This window comes from Phascolarctos cinereus, unplaced genomic scaffold (assembly GCF_003287225.1).
Source record: "Phascolarctos cinereus isolate Bilbo 61053 unplaced genomic scaffold, phaCin_HiC Scaffold_2;HRSCAF=192, whole genome shotgun sequence".
NCBI lineage: Eukaryota > Metazoa > Chordata > Mammalia > Diprotodontia > Phascolarctidae > Phascolarctos > Phascolarctos cinereus.
Window position 1 is genome coordinate 127,578,123 of NW_027555625.1, and position 25,282 is coordinate 127,603,404.

At 37.8% G+C, this 25,282-nt stretch overlaps 1 protein-coding gene across 1 annotated transcript in view; it reads left to right on the forward strand.

Annotated features, from left to right (window-relative positions):
* Positions 1 to 25,282, forward strand: part of UNC5D (unc-5 netrin receptor D) — a 366,754-nt gene that overhangs the window by 238,756 nt on the left and 102,716 nt on the right. The window contains 2 exon segments of the mRNA XM_078149141.1: positions 8,455 to 8,487; positions 22,083 to 22,268. Coding sequence (XP_078005267.1) covers positions 8,455 to 8,487; positions 22,083 to 22,268 — 219 coding nt within the window.

Here is a 25,282-nt window from a genome sequence, read left to right on the forward strand (position 1 = left end):
TTTTTTCTCATGACTTTGGTATCTTCCTCTGCTTCAGATACCTTGTTCATTGATCCCTCAATACCTGTGCATTTGTGCCAATTTTAGTAAACATCACTACTATGTAAATTCAGTCCAATCCAGTGGAGTTTTTTTTGTTGTTGTTGTTCTCTTTATTGTTATTTCTACCTTCTCTAGAAGCACATCTGGAACTGTAATATTATATCCCAAGTATGATGTCTCCATTGGCCTTCATGGTGAAAAGTGTTTTGTTTTGTTTTGTTTTTACAAACCTATTTATAGATCTTTTCTATTATTTGTCTATTTTTCTCTTTCCATCCCTCAGGTACCCTCTGGATGGCTTTACATAGGTCTCTCACCAAACTTTCCTTAGACTGGTTTTAACTTCCACTGCTTTCTGTTAAACAATCAATAAGTAAACATTTAATACTTAACTACCTACTATGTGCCAAGCACTATGTTAAGTAGTGGGGGGAAAAAAGAGGCAAAAGACAGTCCCTACCTTCAAGGAACTTACATTCTAATGGAGAAACACCTTTTCTATTTCCTAAGATAACATCATATTCTATCATTCTTCTAGTAAGTAGGGCTGTTCAGTCACTCCTACTTCTCTTCATCCAACTCATTGCCTAGATATGTTTTCAGGTATAAATATTTACCCTCCTGTACTTTGAGAAATCTCAACAACAGTATCTATAAATAATTGCCTATTATTTTAGAAATGAGCCCCCAATCAGACAGTGTTCTTAAAAAATCCAACTTTAAATCAGTCTCTCTCTACTAAATTATTTTTTTTACTCTTTCCAGATAGGATTCCCCTCATTCATCTTCTTTCAACTGCGCCCCCAAAAAGTATACCCCAAATAGGAAAAAAAACTATGATTAATAAGTATATAAGTAGATATAAAGATGCAGTAAACATTTCAAAGGAAGAAAGACAGATATATCAACCTTTAAGAAAAAGACTTTCCCTACATCTAAAAGAAAAGTTTTTAGACTCCTATAATGGAGACAAGGAGAGAAAGAAAATGCAGAGCTACATCCTTGGTATCCAAGGATGTAAGATCAGTGAGTGTCTGTCCAGATATGCCTTGTGCTCAACTGGTTCCCACAGTCTCATTTCTAGAATATTGCTGCATAGTGGCCACCCAAGTCAGCAGTTTGAATTTACCTAGGTTCAGGAATGAGACCCACATCAAAAGCAAATCATCTCCTTCCTGTTAGAATATAGTCTACACCATCTTTAGGATGTTATTGTACTTTCCATGTCTAGTGCGTTCTGGAATTAGACTCTCACTCCCACCATCTCTATTGCTGCTGCTACTGCTACTGCAACTACACTTAAGACTATTTCTGTGAATATGACTACAATAAATACCTATTGTTTTGTGTAGTTATTAGAAAAGTAAACCTGCATTAAAATTCCCTATACCCCCTGTCAAGCATGTGCTTAATCTCCAAGTCATTAATTGCTCATCCCAGAACTTAGGACCTGTGCTTGACTTCTGAATAAGCCAAGTCGTTGTTTAATCATTTTAGTAGTGTCTGACTCTTTGTGACCCCATTTGGGGTTTTCTTGGCAAAGATCTAAAGTAGTTTACCATTCCTTCTTTACCTTATTTTACAGAAGAGGAAAGTGAGGCAAATAGGGTTAAGTGACTTGCCCAGGATTACACAGCTAGTAGGTGTCTGACATCAAATTTGAACTCAAGAAGAATCTTCCTGACTTCAGGCCTAGTAATCTATCCACTGTGCCATCTAGCTGCCCCAAAATGCCAAGTACAGCCCCTTAATTCTAATCTTGCCACAACCCTTGCCAGATACTGCTATGTTAAGGTGGGAATGATTCTCTCCATCCCCAACCCCTCACAGACATATTTGTTTCTGTGTCCATCTTTACCCTTCTCTGTCTCTCCTTCTCTCTTTCTGTTTCTGTCATTTTCTCCTTCTGTTTCTCTCTTTGTCCCCATCTCTGTCCTTCTCTGCCTCTGTCTTTCTTTCTGTCTGTCTCTCTGTCTTTGTCTCTTTCTCTCTCTGTCTCTGGCTCTCTAGTAGAGTATTCACATTCTTTGTTTTTAAAAGCCGGCTTATATTGCTACAACACTAGTGCCAATAGAAAAGGAGAGGTTGTTAACTTTAGCCCCAGCTCTGAACAGGTATTTAGCAAATCTCTTCATGCTACTCTGCCAACATATCACATTTCATGCCACAGCCTTTCTAGGCCTCAGTCTGCCACACATGCTGTGCTCATGTCAAATGCTTTCTAATATAGTAAAATAAACAACAACAACAAAAGACCTTTAGGAAAGCTAAAGTGAGACAATCAGAGTAATTTCATGTACTTGAAATCAGAAGACCTGAATTTAAGTACCTGGTCTTACACTTATTGCCTTGGGTAAGTCATTTGCAAGTCACTTAAACACTGTAAGACTCAATTTGCTCATCTGTAAAGTGGAAAGAATAGTATCCACATCCCTTACCACAGATTTGTTGTGCATGAAACATTGCATAAACTGTAAAATATTCTAGAAATGTGAGTGAACAATCGTATCCGTTTCTAGTGGACTAGAATGCAGACATCAGGAAGTAATAGTGCAGGATGCATGAGGATGAGTTTATGCAGTGATGAGAATGAAAGTGTGCTTTTCTTTAAAAGCTGCTGTATTAAAAATTTGACTTCAAATAGATTAGATGTCAGTTATTCATTTTGTCAAATAATATTTCATTTTGCAATAATAAAAATATATAAAAAAGGTCTACCATGATTTTATTGAAAAGGTTAACTCCTCTGCCTGTATTTAAAATCTAGTTCATGTGTATTAGAAGAGGCAGCATAGTGTAGTGGCTAGAGGGCTTCTCTTGGAGTCAGAAGACCTGAGTTCAAGTCCCCACCTCAGTGTGATCCTGGTTCTATGACCTTGGGCAAGTCATTTAATTTTGCAATGTCCCAAGCCATTATAAGTTGTAGGGAAGGTACAGATCTTCACTGGAGACCTCCTTATACCAAAGAAATCATAGATGCAGTTAAAAAACATTCTATGTATAAATTTGGTTGAAGGAAATGTGAGGATAATAGCATATTTTCTGTGATTTTGGAGGTTTGTTGGGTATTGGAATAAATTACTCTCTTTCTTTCTGGATGATCAGGATGAACTGATATTTTATCTATTATCTAGTTCTTCTCCCTTAGAGCAGAATGATGAAAAGTACCTTGTTAGCTAGAGATTAAGTGGGAGTGTAAATGGAACATTAAAACTCCACTAGCGATCAGAAGGGTTTCCAATTTGCTGAGAGTGAATCTAGGATTGTAGAATAAATAATTAAGCTGAATCCAGAGTATACCCAGGTGGGCTAATCACAGTCTGAAGTAGGGTCGGTTAATGAAAATTTCATCCTCATGTTCAGACCAGAATGGGAAGGAGTATACTGGCAGAAATATTCAAAAGGCCTAGGGAATCAAGGAGCTGAGACATCATTGTGGAATTTTAAGCTTAGTAACTTTGGTTACCATCCAGTCTACACTAGTCAATTTTTTAAAATAAGCACTTTTTATTTTCCTTTAGCCTAATTTCTGATATATTTGAATATTATTCATTTGCCTTATGAAAAAGTATCATATATTTATGTATATGCTTATATGTATATTTAGACATATATGTGAATATATGTGTACTTACATATGTGTGTATATATGTGTGTGTATGGTTATATATATATATATATATATATATATATATATATATATATATATATGTCTGTCTCCCTCTCTCTCTCTCCATATATGGAGAGAGAGAGAGAGAGAGAGAGAGAGAGAGAGAGAGAGTGAGTGAGTGATATGGTCATCTCAGCCAAAGGAGCAGGTGGGGGCAGGGAGAAAATGAGCAGGGTATGGTTGGTCTCTGACAATAGAGATCCAAGAAGGATAAGGGACCAAGAAAGTCAGAATCCTCAGGTTGGGGTTTAGAGATAACTGAAATTTAGACTGCAGTAAGAAGAAAACCCCTTAAGGAGAAGAATAGATTTAAGACAACTCTTGGCCCTTGACCTAACTTGTCTTTATTTGTTAATGGTCCCACCATCATCCAAGTAGGTTCCCAGGCTAACAGTCTTGAAGTAGACTTTTCTCTTTTCCTCCCTCAGTACATCCAGTCAGCTGCCACGTACCACTAATTCTGCTTTCATAATATCTCTCATATTTGGCCTCTGATTTCTGCTCTCCCTATAACCACTCTAGTTCAAGCGCTCATCTTACTTTGAATATCCTAATAGCCAATTGTCTTCCTGTATCTGTTTTATTTATCTTCTACATTGCTGCCTGCCAAATCTTAATTCACTGCTAGCTTAGCTTCTGGTATGTTGATTATTTCCCATTAATTCTGTATATAACTTGTTTGTATGTTGCCATCCCCATTAGATTATAAGCTCCTTGAGATCAGGAACTGCCTTTTACTTTTCTTTATCTCCCCAGTACTTAACACATTGCCTGGCACATAGAAAGTACTTAATAAATATTAACTGATCGACTGTCCTAAACAAAAACAAAAACAAAAACAAAACTCCAATGGCTCACTATTGCCAACTCAACTGACCCTGAACTACTGATTGGAAGCTGCTGTTCAGTGCCCTCCAAAATCTACTTTCAAATTCCCTATCTAACCTTGTCTCATATTATTTCCCTTTACATAGTTGATTTTTCAGCCACTAGACCTCTTTCTGGTCCTGGCTTCCTGCCCTCTCTCATCTCCATGCCTTTGCTCATACCATTCCCCATGGCTAGAAGAGGTTACCCTCCTTGTCCTCAACTTCATCTATTCAATTCCCTCCTGTCTCTTAAGGCCCAATTCAGATGTCACTTCTTCTGTGAAGTCTCCCCTGACCAATCCTGGATGAAAGTGACCTCACTCACCCCTAAGTTCTCATTGCATTTTGCCTAAACTTCTCCTTTTCCCTATCATATCTTGTGTTTTAAATCTTGGTTTGTATATATTCCATCTCTCTGCCCCTGTCACTTTTTTGTATCTCTCTGTCTCTATCTTTCTTTGTGTCCGTCTCTGTCAGAGGACAAGCTCATCTGAGGGCAAAAATATTTTTCATTTTTTTATCTCCAGTCTTTTGTGTATTGCTTTGCATGTGATAGATTCTCATTTTTCTAATGAACTTAAATTGTTTTAAAATAAATTTTATTTTTTTAATAATCAAAAACCCTTCTTCCCTCTCTTTAACACACAATTGAGTACAAAAGAAAAACAAAACCACTATTACAGACATGTATATTTGAGCAAAACAAATTTCCACATTGACCATTTCAAAAAGAAAAAAGAAAGTATTTGTGGAATGGTGAAGACTAGAACTGCTCAGTTCTTGGAGGGAGCTGTGTCCCCAGGAAGCTTCTGAGGCTTAGGGAATCAGACTTTACCTAGGTCTATTGTTTAAAGGAGAGTGTTTGGGGCAAAAATAACAGGCAATGACCAAAAAAAACCACACCTTGGTCCTTATTTATCACAAATATAAGTTATTCTTATATATATAAGAATATATAGAAGGACTTCCAACTAAAGAATTATTAAGGGTGGGGATGGATTATCAAATAGGATCTCTTTCCCTGGAGGTCTTAAAAGATAAATGTTCATATCTCTCCAGGAGCAGTCATTCAGTCAAACAAAATTTATGAAACTCCCACATGTGTCCAGGGCCATACTTGGCTCTTTATAAAACTTAATCCAAAATGACAGGGTCTTGTCCCATAAGGCTTATCTTCAGGCAAAAGGAAGGAGGTAGCTATCTAAGGTGACCTTTCAAGGTCCCTGTACTATTGTGGAGCTCTTTGAAGTTAGGAGTAAACTCCACCTTGATAGTCTAACATCATAGGCTTTAAGGGAAAATAAATCACTGAAAAAAAAAAAAAGAGAGAGTGAGAGAGAGGCATCAAGGTAAATAGCAAGAGCACTGGATTTGGAGTCAGAAAACCAGGACTGAAATACTGACTTTATCATTCTCCCTTTGTGAGACCTTGGATGAGTCACCTGTCTCAGTTTTTTTTCCTCTATACATTAAAAGTTTGGGACAAATGATCTCCAAGTTCCCTTGCAGATAAGGGTATGCTAGTAAATATTTAACAGCTGGCTTTCCAGGAAAAAAAAAATATACATATGGCACACTTTTAAGTTTCAGCAGCATTATTAGCATTTTCTCCATCACTTTCTTATGTCTAGAAAATCAATAAAACAATAAACCAAACTCTGATTTATAGCTTTTTCAGATTTCTGAAGTGTAAATAAATGTTCACACTAAAAATTTGACAATTGCTTCTCAGATCTGATTATTCTGGCTCTAAATATAGACTGTGAGATAAATACACTACAAACTAGACTGCTACATTCATAGGTTATCAGAGATAAAACCTTCCACAATATTCAAGTATCCTTTCTGCAACTTCTCAGATATGTATTACTCTGCTCTATTTTTCAAATATTCTCAATTATGATGAACTTATTATCTTATATCACAGCTTATTGAATTTGTTGGATAATTCTAAATTGCTAGGAAGTGTTTTTTTTCTTCTTCTTCTTCTTTATATTGAGCAGAAATTTTCCTCCCTGTAACTTCCACCCACTGTTTCTAATCTGCTTTGGGCTTTATAAGTCTGGAGGCATAACATAATAGTGAATAAGAGAATTTGATAGTGGAAAGGATAACCTGGGATGTGTAGTCTTCCAGAGAAAGCTACATTTGCTTGTGTGTCAGAAGATGGAAAGTGTGATAAAGAAATCCAGGATGGAAGGACAATGATTGAAAAAGAAGTAAGGGCTCCATAGGGCACAATGGGACAAGAAGGAAAGGGATTATGAAGAAATAGTTCTGAGTTAGGTAGGGATGAGATCATAGGGAGAAATAATAATTCTGATAAGGTGAAGGAACTAGGCAAAAGTTCAAAAGACAGAGAGTCATTATTGTCATTAATATTTCTTTTAAAAAAAAGTTGAATAGAGATTCCCTGCTTAACATTAATCTGTTGAGGTAGTCAATTATATTAAATTGTAAGCTCACTACAGGTAGGAGCTTTATCTTTCTCCTGCTCCCTCCTCTCCCAGTGTTTTGTTTATAGTAGGATAGGGACCAAACCATAATTTCATTAGTATAGAGAATTCCTAGGAGGAGGAAACTCATTATTCCACATGAGGTGATCACCTAGTCCTAGAATACCAGAAGGTTGTGTCACACTTCCACAATCACATAGCCAATAGGAGTCAAGGTACAGAATTCAACATAGGTCTTCCTGATTCTGAGGCTGCTTACCTATCCATTATTCTATACCACAATGCTTCTTTTGGCTATGGGAGGTATTTAATTAATGTTTATTGAATTGTATGGGATTGAGATAGTTCTTTCATGCTTTTAAGAGCTTTAAAATGATTTAAGGATGGGATAAAAAGTTTGAGAATTGAATTTAGCCTGTGTTCTAGCTAGCATGTCCTAAGTATAATATCAAATTATAGCTGTTGTTGTTCAGTTGTTTTAGTCATGTCTGACTCTTTGTGACTGTATTTGGGATTTTCTTGGCAAAGATACTAGAGTGTTTTGCCATTTCTTTCTCAAACTCATTTGGCAGATGTGGAAACTGAGGCAAACACGGTTAAAGGACTTGCCCAGGGTCACACAGCTAGTAAGTGTCTGAGGCCAGATTTGAACTCAGGAAGATGTGTCTTCCTGACTCCAGGCCCAGCATTCTGTGCACTGTGGTGCCACCTAGGTGCTCTGCCAAATAAGTACCTTTGTTTTAACCTAACTCCTGGATGAAGCATCATGTTCAGAAGTGCTCATGAAATGGTACCATTTCTTACTGAGAGAGACAGTATAGATATTGACAAGTAATGGATATTGGGAATATGAAATAGGAGGAATTTCTTTAAAAACTAAATAAAAACAAAATCATAATTCAAATATATGCACACCTGTTTGCTCTAACAATTTATATGTGTGCATGATTTTGAAGTACTTTTTTTTCTCTTAGTGATTATTACAGACCACTGCAGGATTCCTTTAAATATTTATTCATTGCCCCTTATATCATTATATAGAGTGAAATGATATCCTTTACCTAAGCAGATAGCTATCTCGCTGCATATAAAAATCAGCAAGCCCACTGCTAGTAGCAGACTGGTAAACATTCAAAAATATAACAGAGAAACCCTAGTATTCCTTGGGGTGAAGTTGGGGTTGGGAAATGGGAGTGGAACAAGCAAATGAATTGCCCAAAAGAAATTTTGGAGGAGGAAAACATGAAAAAAAATATTAAGATAAGAAAAAGAAAACCATGAACAACATAATTCACATTTTCTGCAAACAAGGAGAAAATGTTTCATTTATAGAGTTAGACAGAAGTGATATAGGAAATATATCTGCTCCATGTAAATTTATTAAGTGCAACTTTCTTTCTCTCTCTCTTTCCTTTAGATAAAAAACCTCTTCATGAAATAAAACCCCAAAGTAAGTTGTTGTTTTTCTTCTTGTGAATATAATTTATCTCATATTTGCTGCCTCACTGTTGTTATTTGTTTTGGAGCTGAGCAAAATTGAAGGTTGTATGAAAGGCATAGGGCCCTGTGTGACTTGTTCTTGCATATTGGTGGTTTTAAATTGAAAATAAAGACACTCTCCTCTCTCTCACCCCACCCCCACCCCCAACGGTAAAAGTAAATCCTTCTCCCTGCTTCTAGCTACTTCAAAATCTATTTCTTGTCAGATGCCACCTGGGATTCTCTTTGCTTGTATCTCTGACTTGTAGCTCTAAAATTAACAAATATTTGCTGGTGGATTTTCATAAAAATAGTCTCTTACAACTGACAGATCACAAGTCTTTCATTCCTTGACATGAAGTGGGAAAGGAAGAAGAGCAACCAAAGCGTGGCTGAAGTCTGGCTTCTCAATGTATCCATGATAAATGGGTACAGGGGTCTCCCATTGTATCAAGAGAAAAGACTTTTAACAATCCTAGACATGCTGTGAGGTCCTGAGATCCTAATTCACAGGCTTGCTTCCTCGTGGAGGTGAGAGGAGGAATTATGATGGTATCATTGTAACTTGACCTCATGTAGTCATTCATTGGTTTTATAAAAATGTAGTGGTTATGTTAATACATTTTGGTCACCTATTCCCCTGGAGAAGGAAGCATGAATTCAGAAACCTGAGATGAAAGAGGGGGTTCGACATTCAGCTGGTTTAGGAGCAGGTATCCACTTTTGTTGGCCCAACAGTATGCCAGTTGTCTTAATGTACCAGAGGCGAGACCCAGGGGACGTTCACCAAGAGGCATCAGATTGGAACAAGAATAAATTCAGTCTTGGAAGAAATACAGTACTAGGAGCATCATGGGGGATACTGAGGCAAGGAGAAGGGATCACAAAGATCTAACTTTGTGATACCAAACTGCATGATCATCAGAGGGTAAAGTGAGATGAACCAGGGTGTCTTGACCCTAAATTTAAAGCAATAAGTGAAGGAAATAATTTCATCATAACATAAGCTACTGAAATACATCTGGGGAATCTGCTTCAAACTAACCAGCTAGAACAGAAAGCACGGGCCAAAGTAACAGTAGAAGTCTTTGTGGGTCACAACAAAGGGATCTCTAGATGAGAAAGAAAGATGAATGCATGTTTCTTGCAGGCTAAAGTCCTGGAAAAAAGACATCTTTGGAGGCTGGGTTCTGATATGGGCTTTCTCATCAATGGAGACAGGGAAGGAGAAAAGACAGGACTTCCAAAAGTACCATGGGAAATAGAACGAGAGAGGTTATTGTATAATCCTGACATAACAGAGACATTGGAGAAGAATTTTCTCATCAGAGTTAGGTTTTGAGAGAGAAGAAAGGTACCTTTTGTGCTTGGGCCAAGAGTTAGGAAAATAGATTCTTTATGTGTTGAGACATTTATAAAACTTTCCAAATTGAAATTACATTAGCTAGAAATTTGAGGTGTAACCTATTGTTCATTAAACATTGGATCATCCTACAGATTCATAAGTAAGATTTGAGAGGAACAGAATTTAAGAGTAAGATTTAAGAGAAAGAAGAAAGGAAAGGAGATGGTGAAAGATTGAGTCTTAGTTCTTGGTACATATGTATGGAGGAGCAGGCTTAACTGATGGGACTGTTATAAATCTATAAATTTTCCCTTTATGGTTATTTGCCTTCCTTCCAACCCACTCCTTTGTATATTTTAGTGTTTAATAGTAAAATCCTGAAAAACACCTAAAAAAAAAAGATGAGTTGTGTGCTATTTCCAAGAAGGGAAAAAAATCTCCTGCTGCAATGGTAGTTTGGAAGTTAGATTCAGACAGAGAGATCCAGTCAGTGAACCAAATCCTAGGCATTGCTGGAGGAAGAAAGGAGTAAGATCATGGGGTGAAAGCACAAGAATATTAGCTCTGGAATCAAAAATCTTGAATTTGAATCCTAGCTCAGACACTGTGTTACCCATGGTAAGCAACTTATCTAGGTAGACAGAATAATTATTTAAAACTAGATGCCATGTACTATACTAAACTAAACAGCAGAGATAAAAAGATCAGCAAGCTACCCTCCATTCTAATAGAAGAAGACGACACACATCTGGGTAGGTGGGAGATAAGGGTATGTGGAGATGACTAGGAAGGGCAATCATTCTGGTCTTAATCTAGGTCAGGTAAAAGCTTCCATATCAGAAATAGGAAACCTAGGCGATAGGTCCACATGTGTGGCAGAGTTGGGATGGAGTTGAAGGATGATGCTGATGGTCAGATTGCTGGAAACTAGGTGAGGACATAGCCAAGAAGTGGCATGGAGGCCTGGTTTCTGGAAAGATAAAGTGAAAGCTTACTTATAAGAGCCTGCAACAGGTATGGAGTTCAGGGTTGATACTGGGGAGGAAGAGAAAAGATTGGTGGCCAGAATGTAGGCAGCATGGCGTGGAGATAGCTGGTATCTAACATCCATCGGCATCAGGATGCTAATCTGTAAAATGGGGATAATTATACTATCTACCATACTGGGAAGTTGGCAAGTGATTTTTAAAACATTAAGTCTATTAGTAGATATGAATAATTGTTGTTAGTATCATTATTGTTAGCAAGTTTAATACGAAGATAGTACCCATAATTTTGCACTACAATTAAGCTGAACTAAAGAAGGATAATAGAAATAGCATCGTATCTTAGATTCCTGTGGACTTTGGCCTTACATGGAACTAGATGTGATAAGGACCTCAAGTAGGGCTGGTTCCTCTCTGTACAATACAATTAAAAGAGCAGAGAGAACACATAAATTGCCCAGTAATGTCTTCCTTCATGGCCTGAAATCTCAGCATTAAAGATTTTTCTTTGTTTGAACTTCTAATTATTTTCAGTCTTCAAGAGAGCTCTGAAAGGATGTAAATACCTCCTTGTCAGTTTTATATCAACAATACTCCTCGAGAAAAAAAAAAAGGCTGTGGTTCCACAGATATAAGAGATAGACCTTGGGGTTAAGTGAGGAGGATGACCTCCAGGAGAGATGAGAGAGATGCTGAGAGTGGAGGTAAATGGGTAGGTGGAAGCAGGCCAGAGAAAGCCTTTCCTTACTTTATCTTATTGCTTGATATTGACCTAGTGTATCCATTACATTTGCTAAAAAAAAAAAAAAAGATAAGACTGTTGAGGGTGGAAGAAACCTATTCAGTATTTCTTCCAAGCCCTTCGTTTCACTGATGAGGAAACTGAGTCCCAGAGAACATAAGTAACTTACTTAATGTTACCCAGATAGTAAGTGTCACAAATGGGATTAAGCCCAGGTCTCTAGTGTCTAATTCCCATATTCTTTCCATTACAGCATGTCCTAAGTTATTACCCCTTGGGTAATACTTCGTAGAAGACAGATGTCACCAATACTTCCCTTGGGGAAATGAAATTTTGGTGGGCACTTATAGGGGTCACAAGTTTAGAACTAAAAGGGGCCTTAGTACACAGCTTAATACACACCTTAGTACACAGGGGAGGAAATTGAGGCCTGAAGAATGAAAGTGACTTTCCCAAGGTCACTCATATGTAAATTTAATTTTGAGTTGTTGCAATAAGATTGTTATCTTTTTCTTTTTTTTCTTTTTTCCCCTAAAGGCCATCTGTTTTGTGCTTTCCTTTTGTGTGTGAGAAGAGGGAGGGTTTGACCCTGCAGCAAGGTTTAGTTCCATTCTGCTCAAACATCAGAGCAAGGGACAGCTCACCTCCTGCTGGGCACAGTGCAGATGCCATCTGCTGGTGCATGTGTCGTGGACATTTAACATCATGAGCATCAATGCAGAAAGCAACATGAGAGTTACTTAGGGAATGTGTTTGTTTTGGTTTTTTAAAATAATTTCATGCTTAGTTTGTGTGTCCTGTGCCATTCTAATTTGGTTACATCTGTACTTCTAGCTGTAAACCCCACGATAACCATTCCTCCTAGTCCTTGGGGACTGCTGAATTAGCTTCTGCTTGGGGTTCTTGCTCCTGAGCATCATGCTTAATTGCTGGATATTGCAACAGGGGCATTTAAACTATTTTGATTTGTGATTTTCTAAAAATAAAACCTGCACAGAAATGATGTGACTGCAAAAGGTCCCTCAAGGGATACAGCAGGATTTTTGAAGCTGCAGTGGGTTAAGAGTACTGGTCCATGGCCACTCTGTAGAAGCTGGCTTGGCTTCAGATGCTGTGAATTATTACTGATGCAAAATCAAAGTCAATTATGAAGATAATTGAGAAACAACCTGTTCCTATGAATAGCCAAAAACATGATCCTCCAAAAGCCCTAACAGACAGGAAGCATCCGTCAGAATCTTGTACAATGAGCACCCTGGAGGATGGAGGAGGGCCCAGCGTCGATTTGCTAGAAAGTCTGAAAAAGAAAAGTAAAGTCTTAAGCAATCTGTGCGCAAACTGTAATGACAAACTGGGGGAAATATGTGCACTGCGTAGCTCATGAAAGCACTTATTGTAAATGAGATAATTTAATCAATTACGTTTCCTAATGTACTAAACCGAATGTTTCATTTTCTGCCTCTGCACATCTTAAATTATCTTCAGGTGCTTTATGAGATTTAATCATAGTTAATAGAAACTTCATTACCATCAAATGTGCTTTCAATAAATGTTGTGTAACAATGTCAGGAGGTGCAGTAAAATATGGCTGGTTTGAAATGGCAGACGGTGCTCACCCCTGGAGCCGGGCTAAGAAATGACTTTTTGCAGAGGTTGAACCTCTTCTGACTCCTAAAAAGCATGGCTCCCGATGTGTGTGTGCTTCTGGGTATTGGCCTGTTTAGAGGAATCACCCTAGGGAGAAAATCGTTCACATTCACTGCATAAAATAACTCGGCAACATGCATCCTTACTTCAGTTCAGCTCCCTCTCCCCTAAGGGAAGAGCTTTTTATTACATAACAGAGCCCAGTGTGATGAATGACCCTGTTTGACACACACAAATCCAATGACAACCCCCTGTTAAAACTGGAAGTACACAGGGAGTTCATCCGACAAGCTCCACACAGTAGGGCATCCTGCTAGCTCCTTAAAGGGCCCAGTGTCACCCGGGTGACAAAAGCCAGTCATCTCCTTGCTAACTAGCTCACGTATTTTTTTTTCAAAAAAGGTAACTGCAGGAAGAATGACATGAATGAATTAACTGGTGAAAAAAAAATCAGAAATACACATAAAGATTACTCAGTTATAATATCCTCAGGCATAATATGCAGCATTTTGGTCCAAGCCCTCTCTTGCAAAGTGTTTCTGCTTCTGCCGAATGGCTTTTGTACCAACTACCACTGAGTTACCTTCTTCCCTTCATCTCTGTGATGACAGCTGGCTGTTCTTGTATTGTTGGCTTTCTTCCTCCACCTACTTTAGTGAATATTTATCATGTGGATACCTGAGTACCCCTCCGCCTCTTTCAACCACTCACATATCATCTTTGATTCTGGGGGGAGGAGAGGGGTGTGCAGTAACCAAGCTCTTTGTGTATATTGGGAGAGATGGGAGAGAAGGCTGAATTTCTGAAGGACACTCTTAAGGATCCTCTGTACACAGAAAAGCATTTCAATTTTTGCAACATGATTGGAAGTATGTTTGAAGCAATAGGTGGCATCTATTTTATATTCTAAATTTTATATTCTAAATTATCCCTAAATTTGGAATATGGGTAAAAAGCAAATAATGAGAGGCAAAAGAAATGGAACTAAGTTTGTTATTTGTTCAGTCTTTAGAGGGTAATAATGATCACAGAGCATAACTGAGTATGAACCTAGGGTCATAGATTTAGTGCTAATGTTCTTTAGAGATAATTTTACACATCAACAACATAAGGTCCACAGAGATTAAATCAATTGGCAAAAGAAAAAAAAGTTGTTAATAGCAGAGCAGAATTCAAACACAGGCCTTCTGACTTGAAAACCAACATTCTTTCCACTACATCATATTGTTTTGTGGTAGAGAAAGTTGTCATATTTGTCAATACCGTGCTGTAGAATTTGAAAGATAGAAGTAGCCTTTAGAGGTCATGATGGTGAGTCGGAATGGACCTTAGAGGAGATCTAGTACAAAGTCGTTATTGAACTGGTGAAAAAGTGCAATGGAAAGTATTCTGGCTAATGAGTTAAAGAAACTGGGTTCAAATCTCTTATCAGACTTTCACTTTCCACATAATCCTTATTGGATAAGTCACTTAACCTACCTATGCCTCTGTTTATTTATATGTTTAAAAAAAAAAAGATGACTAGATTAGATGGCCTTTGGTTCTATTTGAATTCTAAATCTATAATCCTATCAAATTTAGGCCCAGAGAAATGAAAGGATTTGTCTAATTTATACACAAGTTGTAAATCACAGAGTTAGGATTTGAATCTGGGTCCTCACCTTTACCCCAAATCTAGCAGCCAGGTTGTGTAGTGAATAGAGCACAGGACATGGAGTCAGGAAGACCTGTGTTCAAATTTTGCCTCAAAATTTGAAAGGCAAAAGAAATGGAACAAAGTTTGTTATTTGTTCAGTCTTTAGAGGGTAATAATGATCACAGGGAATAAATGAGTGTGAACCCAGGGTCATAGATTTAGCACTAATGTTCTGATTTACACACAAGTTATAAATTGTAGAGTTAGGATTTGAATCTGGGTCCTTGCCTTTACCCCAAATCTAGCAGCTAGGTCGTGTAGCAGATAGAGCATGGGACATGGACTCAGGAATATCTGTGTTCAAATTTTGCCCCAAACATTTACTAGCTATGTGACTCTGGACAAATCATTTAACCTTTTTGCCTCAGTTTATTAAAATGTAAAAAGTTTCTTAAAATGATAATAGAACTTCTGACCATTGTTGTGAACTGAGAAAATATTTGTGAAGCACTTTGCAAAACTTGAAGTGCCATTATATTGTTATTGTTGTTATTATTTCTCTTGCCACTACATCTCTCTTTCCTTCTCTATATTCAGATCACTTGCTTTTATACAAAAATAGTTCCCATTCCCCTTCCTTCTTTAGCTTTGAGCCTTAATTCCAGATTCCCAAAAAATAAAAGTAAAATTCCTTAATGGCACACCTATTAGACTAGAGGTGATTTGCTCCTAACCTCCCCTTAGATAGGTGACACTCCTCAAAGGAAAAGACAGTGTGTCTTGCCAAAGAAACACTTCTGCTCCTGAATCTTCTCCTCTTCAGAAATTCACCCAGTAAAAATAACTCAACACCATATGCTGTCCGCATTCCCCTTTCCATAACAATAAGTACACCTGATTTAGCCCAAATCCTTAGAGGTCAATCCCATTTTTTTCCCTACTTTCCAAATAGTAGATGTAAAAATTTCCTTCAGTAATGGAATTCAATTTTTAATAATGTTCACAGTAGAAAAGATATTTATTATATTTAACCAAAGTAAAAACCAACCACTGCGTACAGTGAAAGGCTACATTCTTTCTTTTAGGTCCTGGTTTGCAATCCCCATTTCCATGCTTATCATCTTTTACCTTTATCTTTAATATTAGCATCACTATCACCCACAAATATGGGCTAACAGTCTTCTGTATAGTGGCCTAAAATTTAGAATTGTTTGGGACTTGAGAGATTCAGTCTAATATGCGCATTTTTTAAAAAATAAGGAAATTGAGAAGCCCAGGAAAATCGGGTGAGCTACCCAGGGTCACACAGGTAATAACATATATAGGAGAAAAGCTGCTGGATGTGAGGTAGCATGATCGGGGTTTAACTTCTACCTTTGCTACTTACTACCTCAGTGACCTTGGACAGGTCACCTGGCCTTTGTGTGCCTTTCTTTCTCATATGTGAATTAGAGGAAGACATTGGTCCCCTACTAAATTTTTCTATCATTTGAGGGTTGGTTGAAGGAACTGAGAATATTGAGTCTGGTGAAGAGAAGACTTAGGGAGAACATGAATGCTGTCTTCAAGTATTGTCCTATGGAATCTGTTCTGTGGAGGGATGATTAGACTGGTTCTGTTCAACCCCAAAGGGCAGAACTGGGAGTAGTGGGTGGAAGCTTTAAGAAGGCAAATTTAGTCTAGTAACAAGGGAAAACTTCCTAAAAAATTAGAAGTGTACCAAAGTGAAATAAGCTTCCTTTAATGAAGGCAGGTTCAGCCTCCTTGGAGGTTTCCAAGTAGGCTGGGTGACCACTTCTCAATTATACTATCATGGGGATTCTCTTCCTATATGTGTTGACTAGGTTGCTGCTAAAATCCCTTTTAATTCTTAAATACTGAAGCTCTGTATTCCTTAAAAAAAAATGTCTAGCTAAAGTAGCCCCCAAGATCTACTATTGATTGTCATCATCATCATTATGTTTCAAAGAAATTCCCCCTAATTAAGTCTTTTTCCTGGCCCTTTGATGGAATATGTTCCTGGCTTAATAGGGAGAAACTTGTCACCAGACAGGTTACTGGGTGACATCTTTTTTTTTTTTGGTCACAGAAAGTCATGAAGACAATTTATTAAGTTGTGATTATAACCTACCACCACTTACATCATAGATTTTTTTTTGAAGGAATTGGGGTTAAAGGATTTGCCACATAGCTAGTAAGTGTCTGAGGTCAGATTTGAACTCAGATCCTCCTAGCTACAGGGCCAGTGCTCTATCCACTGAGCCACCTAGTTGCCTACATACATCATGGATTCTTGAAGTTTTATTTACCTTTTTCTTTAAAGCCATCTGATGGATAAGTGGATAAGAGGGCTGGACTTGGAGGCAGGAATACGTAAGTTCAAATCCCACATCAGACACTTAGTAGCTGTGTGACCCTGGGCAAATCATTTAATCTCTCTCAGACTCAGTTTCATACTCTAAAAATTGGAAAGAATGATAATAATAACACCTACCTCACAGAATTGTTTGAGAATACAGCACTTTGCAAAATTCAAGTGCCATGTAAATGATAGATATTATTACAGTATCATGAAGCAATGAATCATTGCTATGTGAAATATTCAGTTTGGCTTGATATTATGACTTTTAGCTTTGATGGATGGTGACAGGGTCAGCCATCAGAACAAACTGTGGCTATGTACATATATTTCCAGGGTGTCTGTCCCCAAACTGCCTCCCAACTGACTACATTCTTATGCCATAAGCAAAATGATCTTTTTTTCCTTTCAAAAAATGCAAACAATCCCATGAAAACTAATATATCAATCCTTATCAGTTACCTGATCCTCAAAGTAAAATGAGTTTGGGAAATCCTTTATTTTTCCCTTTAAAAATCATTAATATTGGGGCAGCTAGGTGGCACAGTGGATAAAGCACCAGCCCTGGATTCAGGATGACGTGAGTTCAAATCTGGCCTCAGACACATAATACTAGCTGTGTGACTTAACCCCATTGCCTAGCCAAATATAAAAAAAAAACTAAAAACTAAAAATATTAATATTATTTGTTTTATTTCTTTTTCAATTAGCAAGCATTTATTTTCACTCTTTCCCACTCTCTCAACTGAAAAAAAAGAAAAAAATTAACCTTTGTAACACATACGCATAGTCTAGCATAATAAATTCCCACATTGACCATGTCTAAAATGTGCATCTCATTCTGCCAGTTTTGTCCATTGCCTCTACGTCAGGAGCAGCTTTTATCTAGTCTGGGAAGAGTATGGACCTCAGAGAGTAAAGGAAGTATGAATATGGTCTGCACAACCTTAGGGTGTTAGAGACAGCCAAAGACAAAAGCCACGTCTGTCCTTGTGTTTTTTGGCTGGTTCTGGCTGGTGGTATTGACTCCAATAAGCAAGCACCGTTTTATTCTGATAATCCTTCTTTTTTTGCTAGTCCTGCTTTGATGCTTGGGAAGCCAGAAACTCCTTTTGAATTTTCCTCTTATATGTCTCAGCTGTATTCACCAGGGCTAGTTGTCAATATGCTTTCAGCTGTGACCCAGCTGTGTTCTCCCTGCATATATCCTCAGAGGGTATCAGCATCATGACTCAACAGTACCCAAGGATTTGGAAGGCAGAATGAGAGGAAAAAAAATCTGACAAATATGCTTCCGTTGAATTACCCTTATCAGTCCCCAGCCCCTGGCTTAGTGTGTCTCAGTTTTTCAGTCAGTTCACTGCTCTTAACATGTTCTGTTTCCTGTGTCCTTGTCCTCCTCATCCAGAGGGTATAGCTTTGGGAAGAGGTGGAAAAGCAAAGGAGAGAGGAAAAGAACAGGGAGTAATTGTTAACCCACCTCAATAAGAGTGACCTTTGTAATATATTTTGGGGGCACTAGAGTATATCAACAAGGGGCAACATGGAAGAATGAAGAGTCTTGTGGATCTTTAGTTAGAGGACATAGATTCCGATCATGGTTCTTCCTCCCTGTGTGACTCCGAGAAAATCCTTTTCCTTTTCTTTTTGGGCCCTGGTTTCTTCTTCTGTAAAGTGAACTAATTACTCTAGTTCAGTGGTGTCAAACTCAAATAGAAATGAGTGGGGGGGAAACCAACCTATATATAATGACACCTGTAAGTCACATATTGACTTAGAAAATCACAAATTAACATTATGTTTTATTATATTTTAATTTATTTTGTTAAATATTTCCAAATTACATTTTACTCTTGTTCAGGCCACACTCAGGAATGCTGTGGGCCATCTGTGGCCATGTTTGACACCTCTGTTCTACACATTCAGTAAGGTCCCTTCTAACTCTAGGACTTATGAACCAGGTTTCCTGTTTGTTACTACCTCAGACTACTTTGCTATCCAGTCCTCTGCTTCTATAAGATTGAAGAAGGCCTACCCCGAGCCCCCTTTACAGCTATCTTCACCTTTCCAGGCTATTCTGGGTGGTAAAAGCACCAAACATGCCCACTGCCCTCGTAATGCCTGTTCCTTTTGATTACCTTGCTGTACTCTACAGTGTCCTTTATTTCTGTTTATTGCCCTGTGACAGAACTGGTTCTGCTCAAATTCCTCCTTCATTCTTAATTTGGTAACACCTTATTTTACAGTCCACTGACTTTGTTTAAAATAAATTCACTTTACTTGTGTGCTAAGTGCTGCTCAGTTGATAACATAAGTACCATATTAGGGTGCAGTAAAATGCATAGTAAGTGGCATACAATTACAGGGTAAATATATGATGGGTTTATTTTATCCTCTAAGCCAGACTTTGGGTGACATGGTAATTACTTTTGGCCCTATTAAGTCTATTTTCCAAATAGTCTGTAAGAAGATTAATTATGCAGTTAGGTGGCACTTACCTCCTCATATTTCCATACACCACCCAAGATTATGTCTACTTTCAGAGACCATAGTCCAGGGTAAGGTAAAACCATTTATGTTGGATTACAGGGGCCATTTTGGATCTGCTTAAGAAATGGAACACAGATTGGTAGTTGGTCTAGAGCAGAGCCAAAGAACATCCCAAGAGCTTGTATATACTTTTCATGGGGGAGTTATGAATTTGAATGGGAAATATATATATATAATATGTATGTCTGTATACATGTATATGTGTGTGTGTATATATATATATATATATATATATATATATATATATGTACTTTATTTTCACTAAGCTATAACTGAAATTTAGCATTTCCTTCAAATATGATTTTTTCAAAAAGCTGTTCTGGTCCGTATGTTTCTACAGACTGGCAGAGGTGTCCATAGAACCAAAAAAAAAAAAGGCTAAGAAACTGGCCTAGTGAAAGGGTAGAGACTATCTACAATGTTTTTAAGAGGGGGCAGGACAAGAGAAAGAAACAAGATACCTGTAGTTTCAACTTAAAGCCTTGTGATTTTTTTTTGGCTTGCTTTACAGAATATCTGACCTCTACCCTAGAAGATGATAGGGAGTACATTATCTCAACTAATCTCTTTCACAGGCTGCACTTGTAAAATAAACTATGAACTCTAGTTAGAGCCAGGAACTTATTTGATAACTTTTCCAGTGATATCAGAGTATCCGCAAGGTTGAATGGCCCAGTGGGAACAAATATTTGATCTGGAGTTGATTACTCGGTTTGTATTCCAGCTCTGCTAATTTCTGCTTGTGTGACTTTGGACAGGTCCTTCACCCCTCAGGACATAGTTTTGTCATCCATAAAATGAGGGAGGTCAGAGTGGATGACCGTCTTAAGTTTCCTTCCTGCTATAAATTTATGACCTTCTGAATCATTGAACTATATATATATATATATATATATATATATATATATATATATATATATATATATATATATATATATATATATGTATATGTATATGTATATATATATGTATGTATATATATACATACATGTATGTATATATGTATATGTGTATATATATGTGTGTGTATATGTATATATATATGTATGTATATATATACATACATGTATGTATATATGTATATGTGTATATATATGTGTGTGTATATAAGTATAAATATATATGTGTGTGTGTGTGTGTGTGTGTGTGTATATATATATAAAATTGTTGCTATTCTCAAATAAAGGCAATGGTTGTGCCTTGACCTGAAAGCTTCAATATCCTCTCAAACTAAAGGATTCTAGCACAAAAGTAATTGCTATAGTTTGTGAGCTGAGGTCAAATTTCAGTGGCCTCCTAAGCCTGAAGGATTTAGGGTAGTGGTTGTTGGCACAATGGGGGAATGGATGTTTCATCTTCTAACTCAGAAGTTACAGTTATAGCAACAGACAGGGAGACTCTATGTATCCCTGGTGTGTGTGGGGGGGGGTGAGGGAGGAGTTGAAGAAAAGAAAAACAAATACTGGATCTGGAATCAAGAAATCTGGACATTTGCCAGGTCACTTCCCCCTGTGGACCAGTGGTTCTTCATTTAAAAAATAAAAGGGTTGGACGAGGACCTTTGTAGTTCTAAATCCTATCATCCCTTAACTCATATAGTAGATATCTTCTTCCTCTCCAGAGCTATAATGCAAATGTCCTGTGACCCTTTGTACTAATTAAGTATATATGTGTATGTATATATATATATATATATGTATATATATATATACATACATACATACATACATACACACACATATGCATGTAAGAATAGATAGATTAATAGATAGATGGATAGATAGATGTGGATATGTGCACAGATACAGTCCTTCCTTCCCATCTCCTCTGCACTCCACTATAAGAAAACTTAGCATTTAGGATCAAAGCATTTAGAGCTAGAAGAGGTATTTGATCATTTACTCCAGCACTCTCATTTTACCAGTGAGGAAACTGAGGTCCATTGAGCAGCATAGTTTTGCCCAGGGTCATACAGATATGACAGCTTTAGAGAACCTAGTAGTAAGAGGATGGCTATTTGCATTACAAAGGGATTCTTTGTTTTACAAAAAAGGATTCAGTGGAGCATTCTTTCAAATAAGCCCTCCTTTAAATAAAATATGATTTCATTGATAGCTATTTGATTTGACCCTAAGAATGTCAGGAATGTGGTTATTGAATTAAGCAAAGTAAGCTTGTGCTTTTCCTCACCCACCCTGTGTTATCTACATCAATCAGCAGAGTCAAGAGGCCCTATCTTTTGTTCTGGGTTTCTTTCTCTGTACATGTGCCAATAGAGAGTTTCTCTTTCTCTCCTTTCAGGCATTGAGAATGCCAGCGACATTGCTCTCTACTCGGGATTGGGAGCGGCAGTCATCGCCGTGGCAGTTCTGGTCATTGGAGTAACCCTCTACAGACGGAGCCAGAGTGACTATGGCGTGGACGTCATTGACTCCTCTGCACTGACAGGTGGCTTCCAGACCTTCAACTTCAAAACTGTCCGTCAAGGTCAGCGACGGGGGCCTTCCTGACAAGTCCTCCTCAGAGCCAAAGACTATGTTCTCACAAGAGCCTCAGTTCATGTTATTGCTCTGGTGTGAATGTAGCTGTTGGGACTGAGAGGGGCCACCAAATTGTCATCACCTACTAGGAGACCAGGCTCCTTCTAGCAGTGTGCTTCAGTGTCCTCTGTCACTGTAAAGCACGCAAAATTGTGAACTTGCTGCCAAGAATGAAGAAATAAAGAGCCATGACCAATGTAATCATTTGTTAATTTCTCAGTTTGCAATTTTGGCTTCTAAATAGCTTATTTTGAGGCAGCATAGTATAGTGGATAGAGAGCTAGCCTGGAAGCCTGAAAGATCTGGGTTTAAGTCCTGTTGCTGACACAAACTAGCTGGGTGACCATGAGAAAAAAAAAAGCCAAACTCATTTAATCTTTCAGTTCTCTAGTCAACTCTCTGAGTTGTAGATAAAGGTGCCAGTATGAATTCAGAAAAGCAATTTTCTGCCCCAGGGAGCTCTTTATACCAATGAAATCACAAATCCAATTCTCTATCCCTATAGCATATTCAAATTAGCTCAAGGCCTAGGCACCCATAAAAGAATCCTCTAAGGTGACATTAAGTCAGTGAGTGGATTTTACAAGTCTTGTGATGGGTCATTTCTTTTTGGAGGAAATGGAATCCTCAATCATAACCAACTCTCAACTATCTCCAAATCAGCAAAACAGAATTTTCAATTTTTTTTTCTTTTTTGGTAGATAAAAGACAATCAATTTTGTTGAAACAAAATAATAATCATATCCAAAGCAGAGGACCACTTGTTTTCTTTCCTGTGAGTCAAAGCTGGAACTAATGGAGCAGATGAGAATGAAGCATACAGATGTGTATATGTACACACTTGTATATGTATGTGCTTACTCTATTTCTCCCTCCCTCCCAAAAACAAGGTTCCAACCTCTATTCACCCAAATGAATGACTCCTGGGCAGGGCCTAATTGCTGCAAGAGTCTCAAGCAGGAAAAGAGAAGCATCAAACAGTCTTTGTACATGCATATATATATATATATATATATATATATATATATATATATACATACACAGACACACATGCACATACACATATATAGATATACATGCATATGCACATATGTGTATATATATGCCAAGAGTGCCAAGAGCCTCTGTGGCACAGGATAAACAAAAGAAGGCACCGTGGGAAAGTAGAAACAGTAGTGGAATGTTTTAGGCTTGAATCATGATTGGATAAGTTACTTCTCCTCTCTGACTTTCTTTCCTCCTCATTAAAATGAGGAAGCTCAATTACATTATCTTTAAGGTCCCTTCCAACTCCAAATCTTTTGATCCCATGAGGGCACAAACTGCCTGGTAGAGAGTGAGCAAAAGACAAGGGTTTGGAGGAAAGATCCAGGGCACACTGTGTTGTTAAGCAAAGAGATAATATCAAGTTGTAAAGAGGGCTCATTTTTCATCTGCACTGTATTCTATTATAATTCTATGCAGTGAAATGCACTCCACACTTCATGTATTGGCTCTTGTGGGCATTTGGTTTTATAACAAATTTTTAAAATTAAATTTTTTTTTAAATTTTATAGCCATTTTGAAACTTTATCACACCAATACGCAAGATAGCAACATTGCGCCACTTCTGTGAATTGTCTCTCTGGGAAACATTTAAGTTTCATAGAATTCAGATCTCAATTCAGAAGTAAATTCCAGCCCTTTTATTCACACATAAGGAAACTGAGAGGAAAGTTTTCTTCGATGAGAGTAAGAAGACCAGTGGTTAAGTCCCAATTGTGTCAATGACTGACCAAATAATTTGGCCAGGGTCCACATAATTAGTAAGCAGAACAACTGGAATTCAAACCTAGATCTTCAAGCCTCCAAATTTGTGATCTTTCCACCTCATTATGCTGCCAGGGTTGATGTTTATGCCCACTTATGCTTTTTGGGAAGAGATAATAAGGGTAACCTGGTGAACTGTCCCTTGCTGGGTTCAAGACAAGTTGTCAGTCGACCCTCTTTAGCAGGTAGCATCGCATAGCAAACCATTTCCATCTGAAACCAAAGTCATCTTCCATTTTAGTGGTGTCTGAACTGGAAGAAATAAAGCTCACTACTTCCTTTCCCCAAAAGCAAGTCATTAGACAAGCTACCTGGAAAAAAAAATGAACTTCTGAAGTTCTGACAGTAGTAATTTATGATTAAAAATAATAACAATAAAGCTAGGAACACTGATAGCACCAGACCCTGCTAAAGGCTACACCTTTAGGACTGTGACCAGCTTTCTTCAGACTGTGGCCAGCTCTCCATTTTGCCTTGCCTACAAAGGCACTGAGAAAAAGCAAGGCTCCAACCTCTATTCACCCAAACTAGTTTGTGTTTGAGATGGACTCCTGGGCAGGGACCAAGTGCTGCAACAGCCTCAAGCAGGAGAAGGGAAGCTTCAAGCAGTCTTTAGATGTACAACATTGTTTCATCTCATTTGGCTTATATTCCTCTGTGATTCTGGTTTCTGAGAGCACCAGAACAGGGGGTGAAAGAAGTCGGGGTTATGGGTGCCCTGCTGGCTTTCAGACAAATTATGACAATAGAAGAGAGAAAGGGGGAAAAACACATTAGAAGCTGATATACTTTGTCCCGGAATTGCAGCATTTTCAAAATATCCTGCTTTGAAGAATTTTGTCAGGCCCCAAAGGAAAATTGTTTAATGTGGTCTCTGTTTCAATTTAAGATGTCACATTGACGGACTGGAAACAGTATTGTGGGAGAGGTTGGGAACAGGGAGGAAGGGTTATTTTGTTATTTACTAATACATGAAATTACTTCATCACAAAACAGTATCACAGCACTTCCTTTTAATATTTGGCTTTGAAAACATTCTTGAATTGAAATGGATGTCAGTTTCCAATTCCTTTCTGTCTCTGCTTCTTTCCTTCCTTCCTTCCCTTGTTTTCTCCCTTTCTCCCTCCTTCCCTCTCTTCCTTCCTCCCTTCC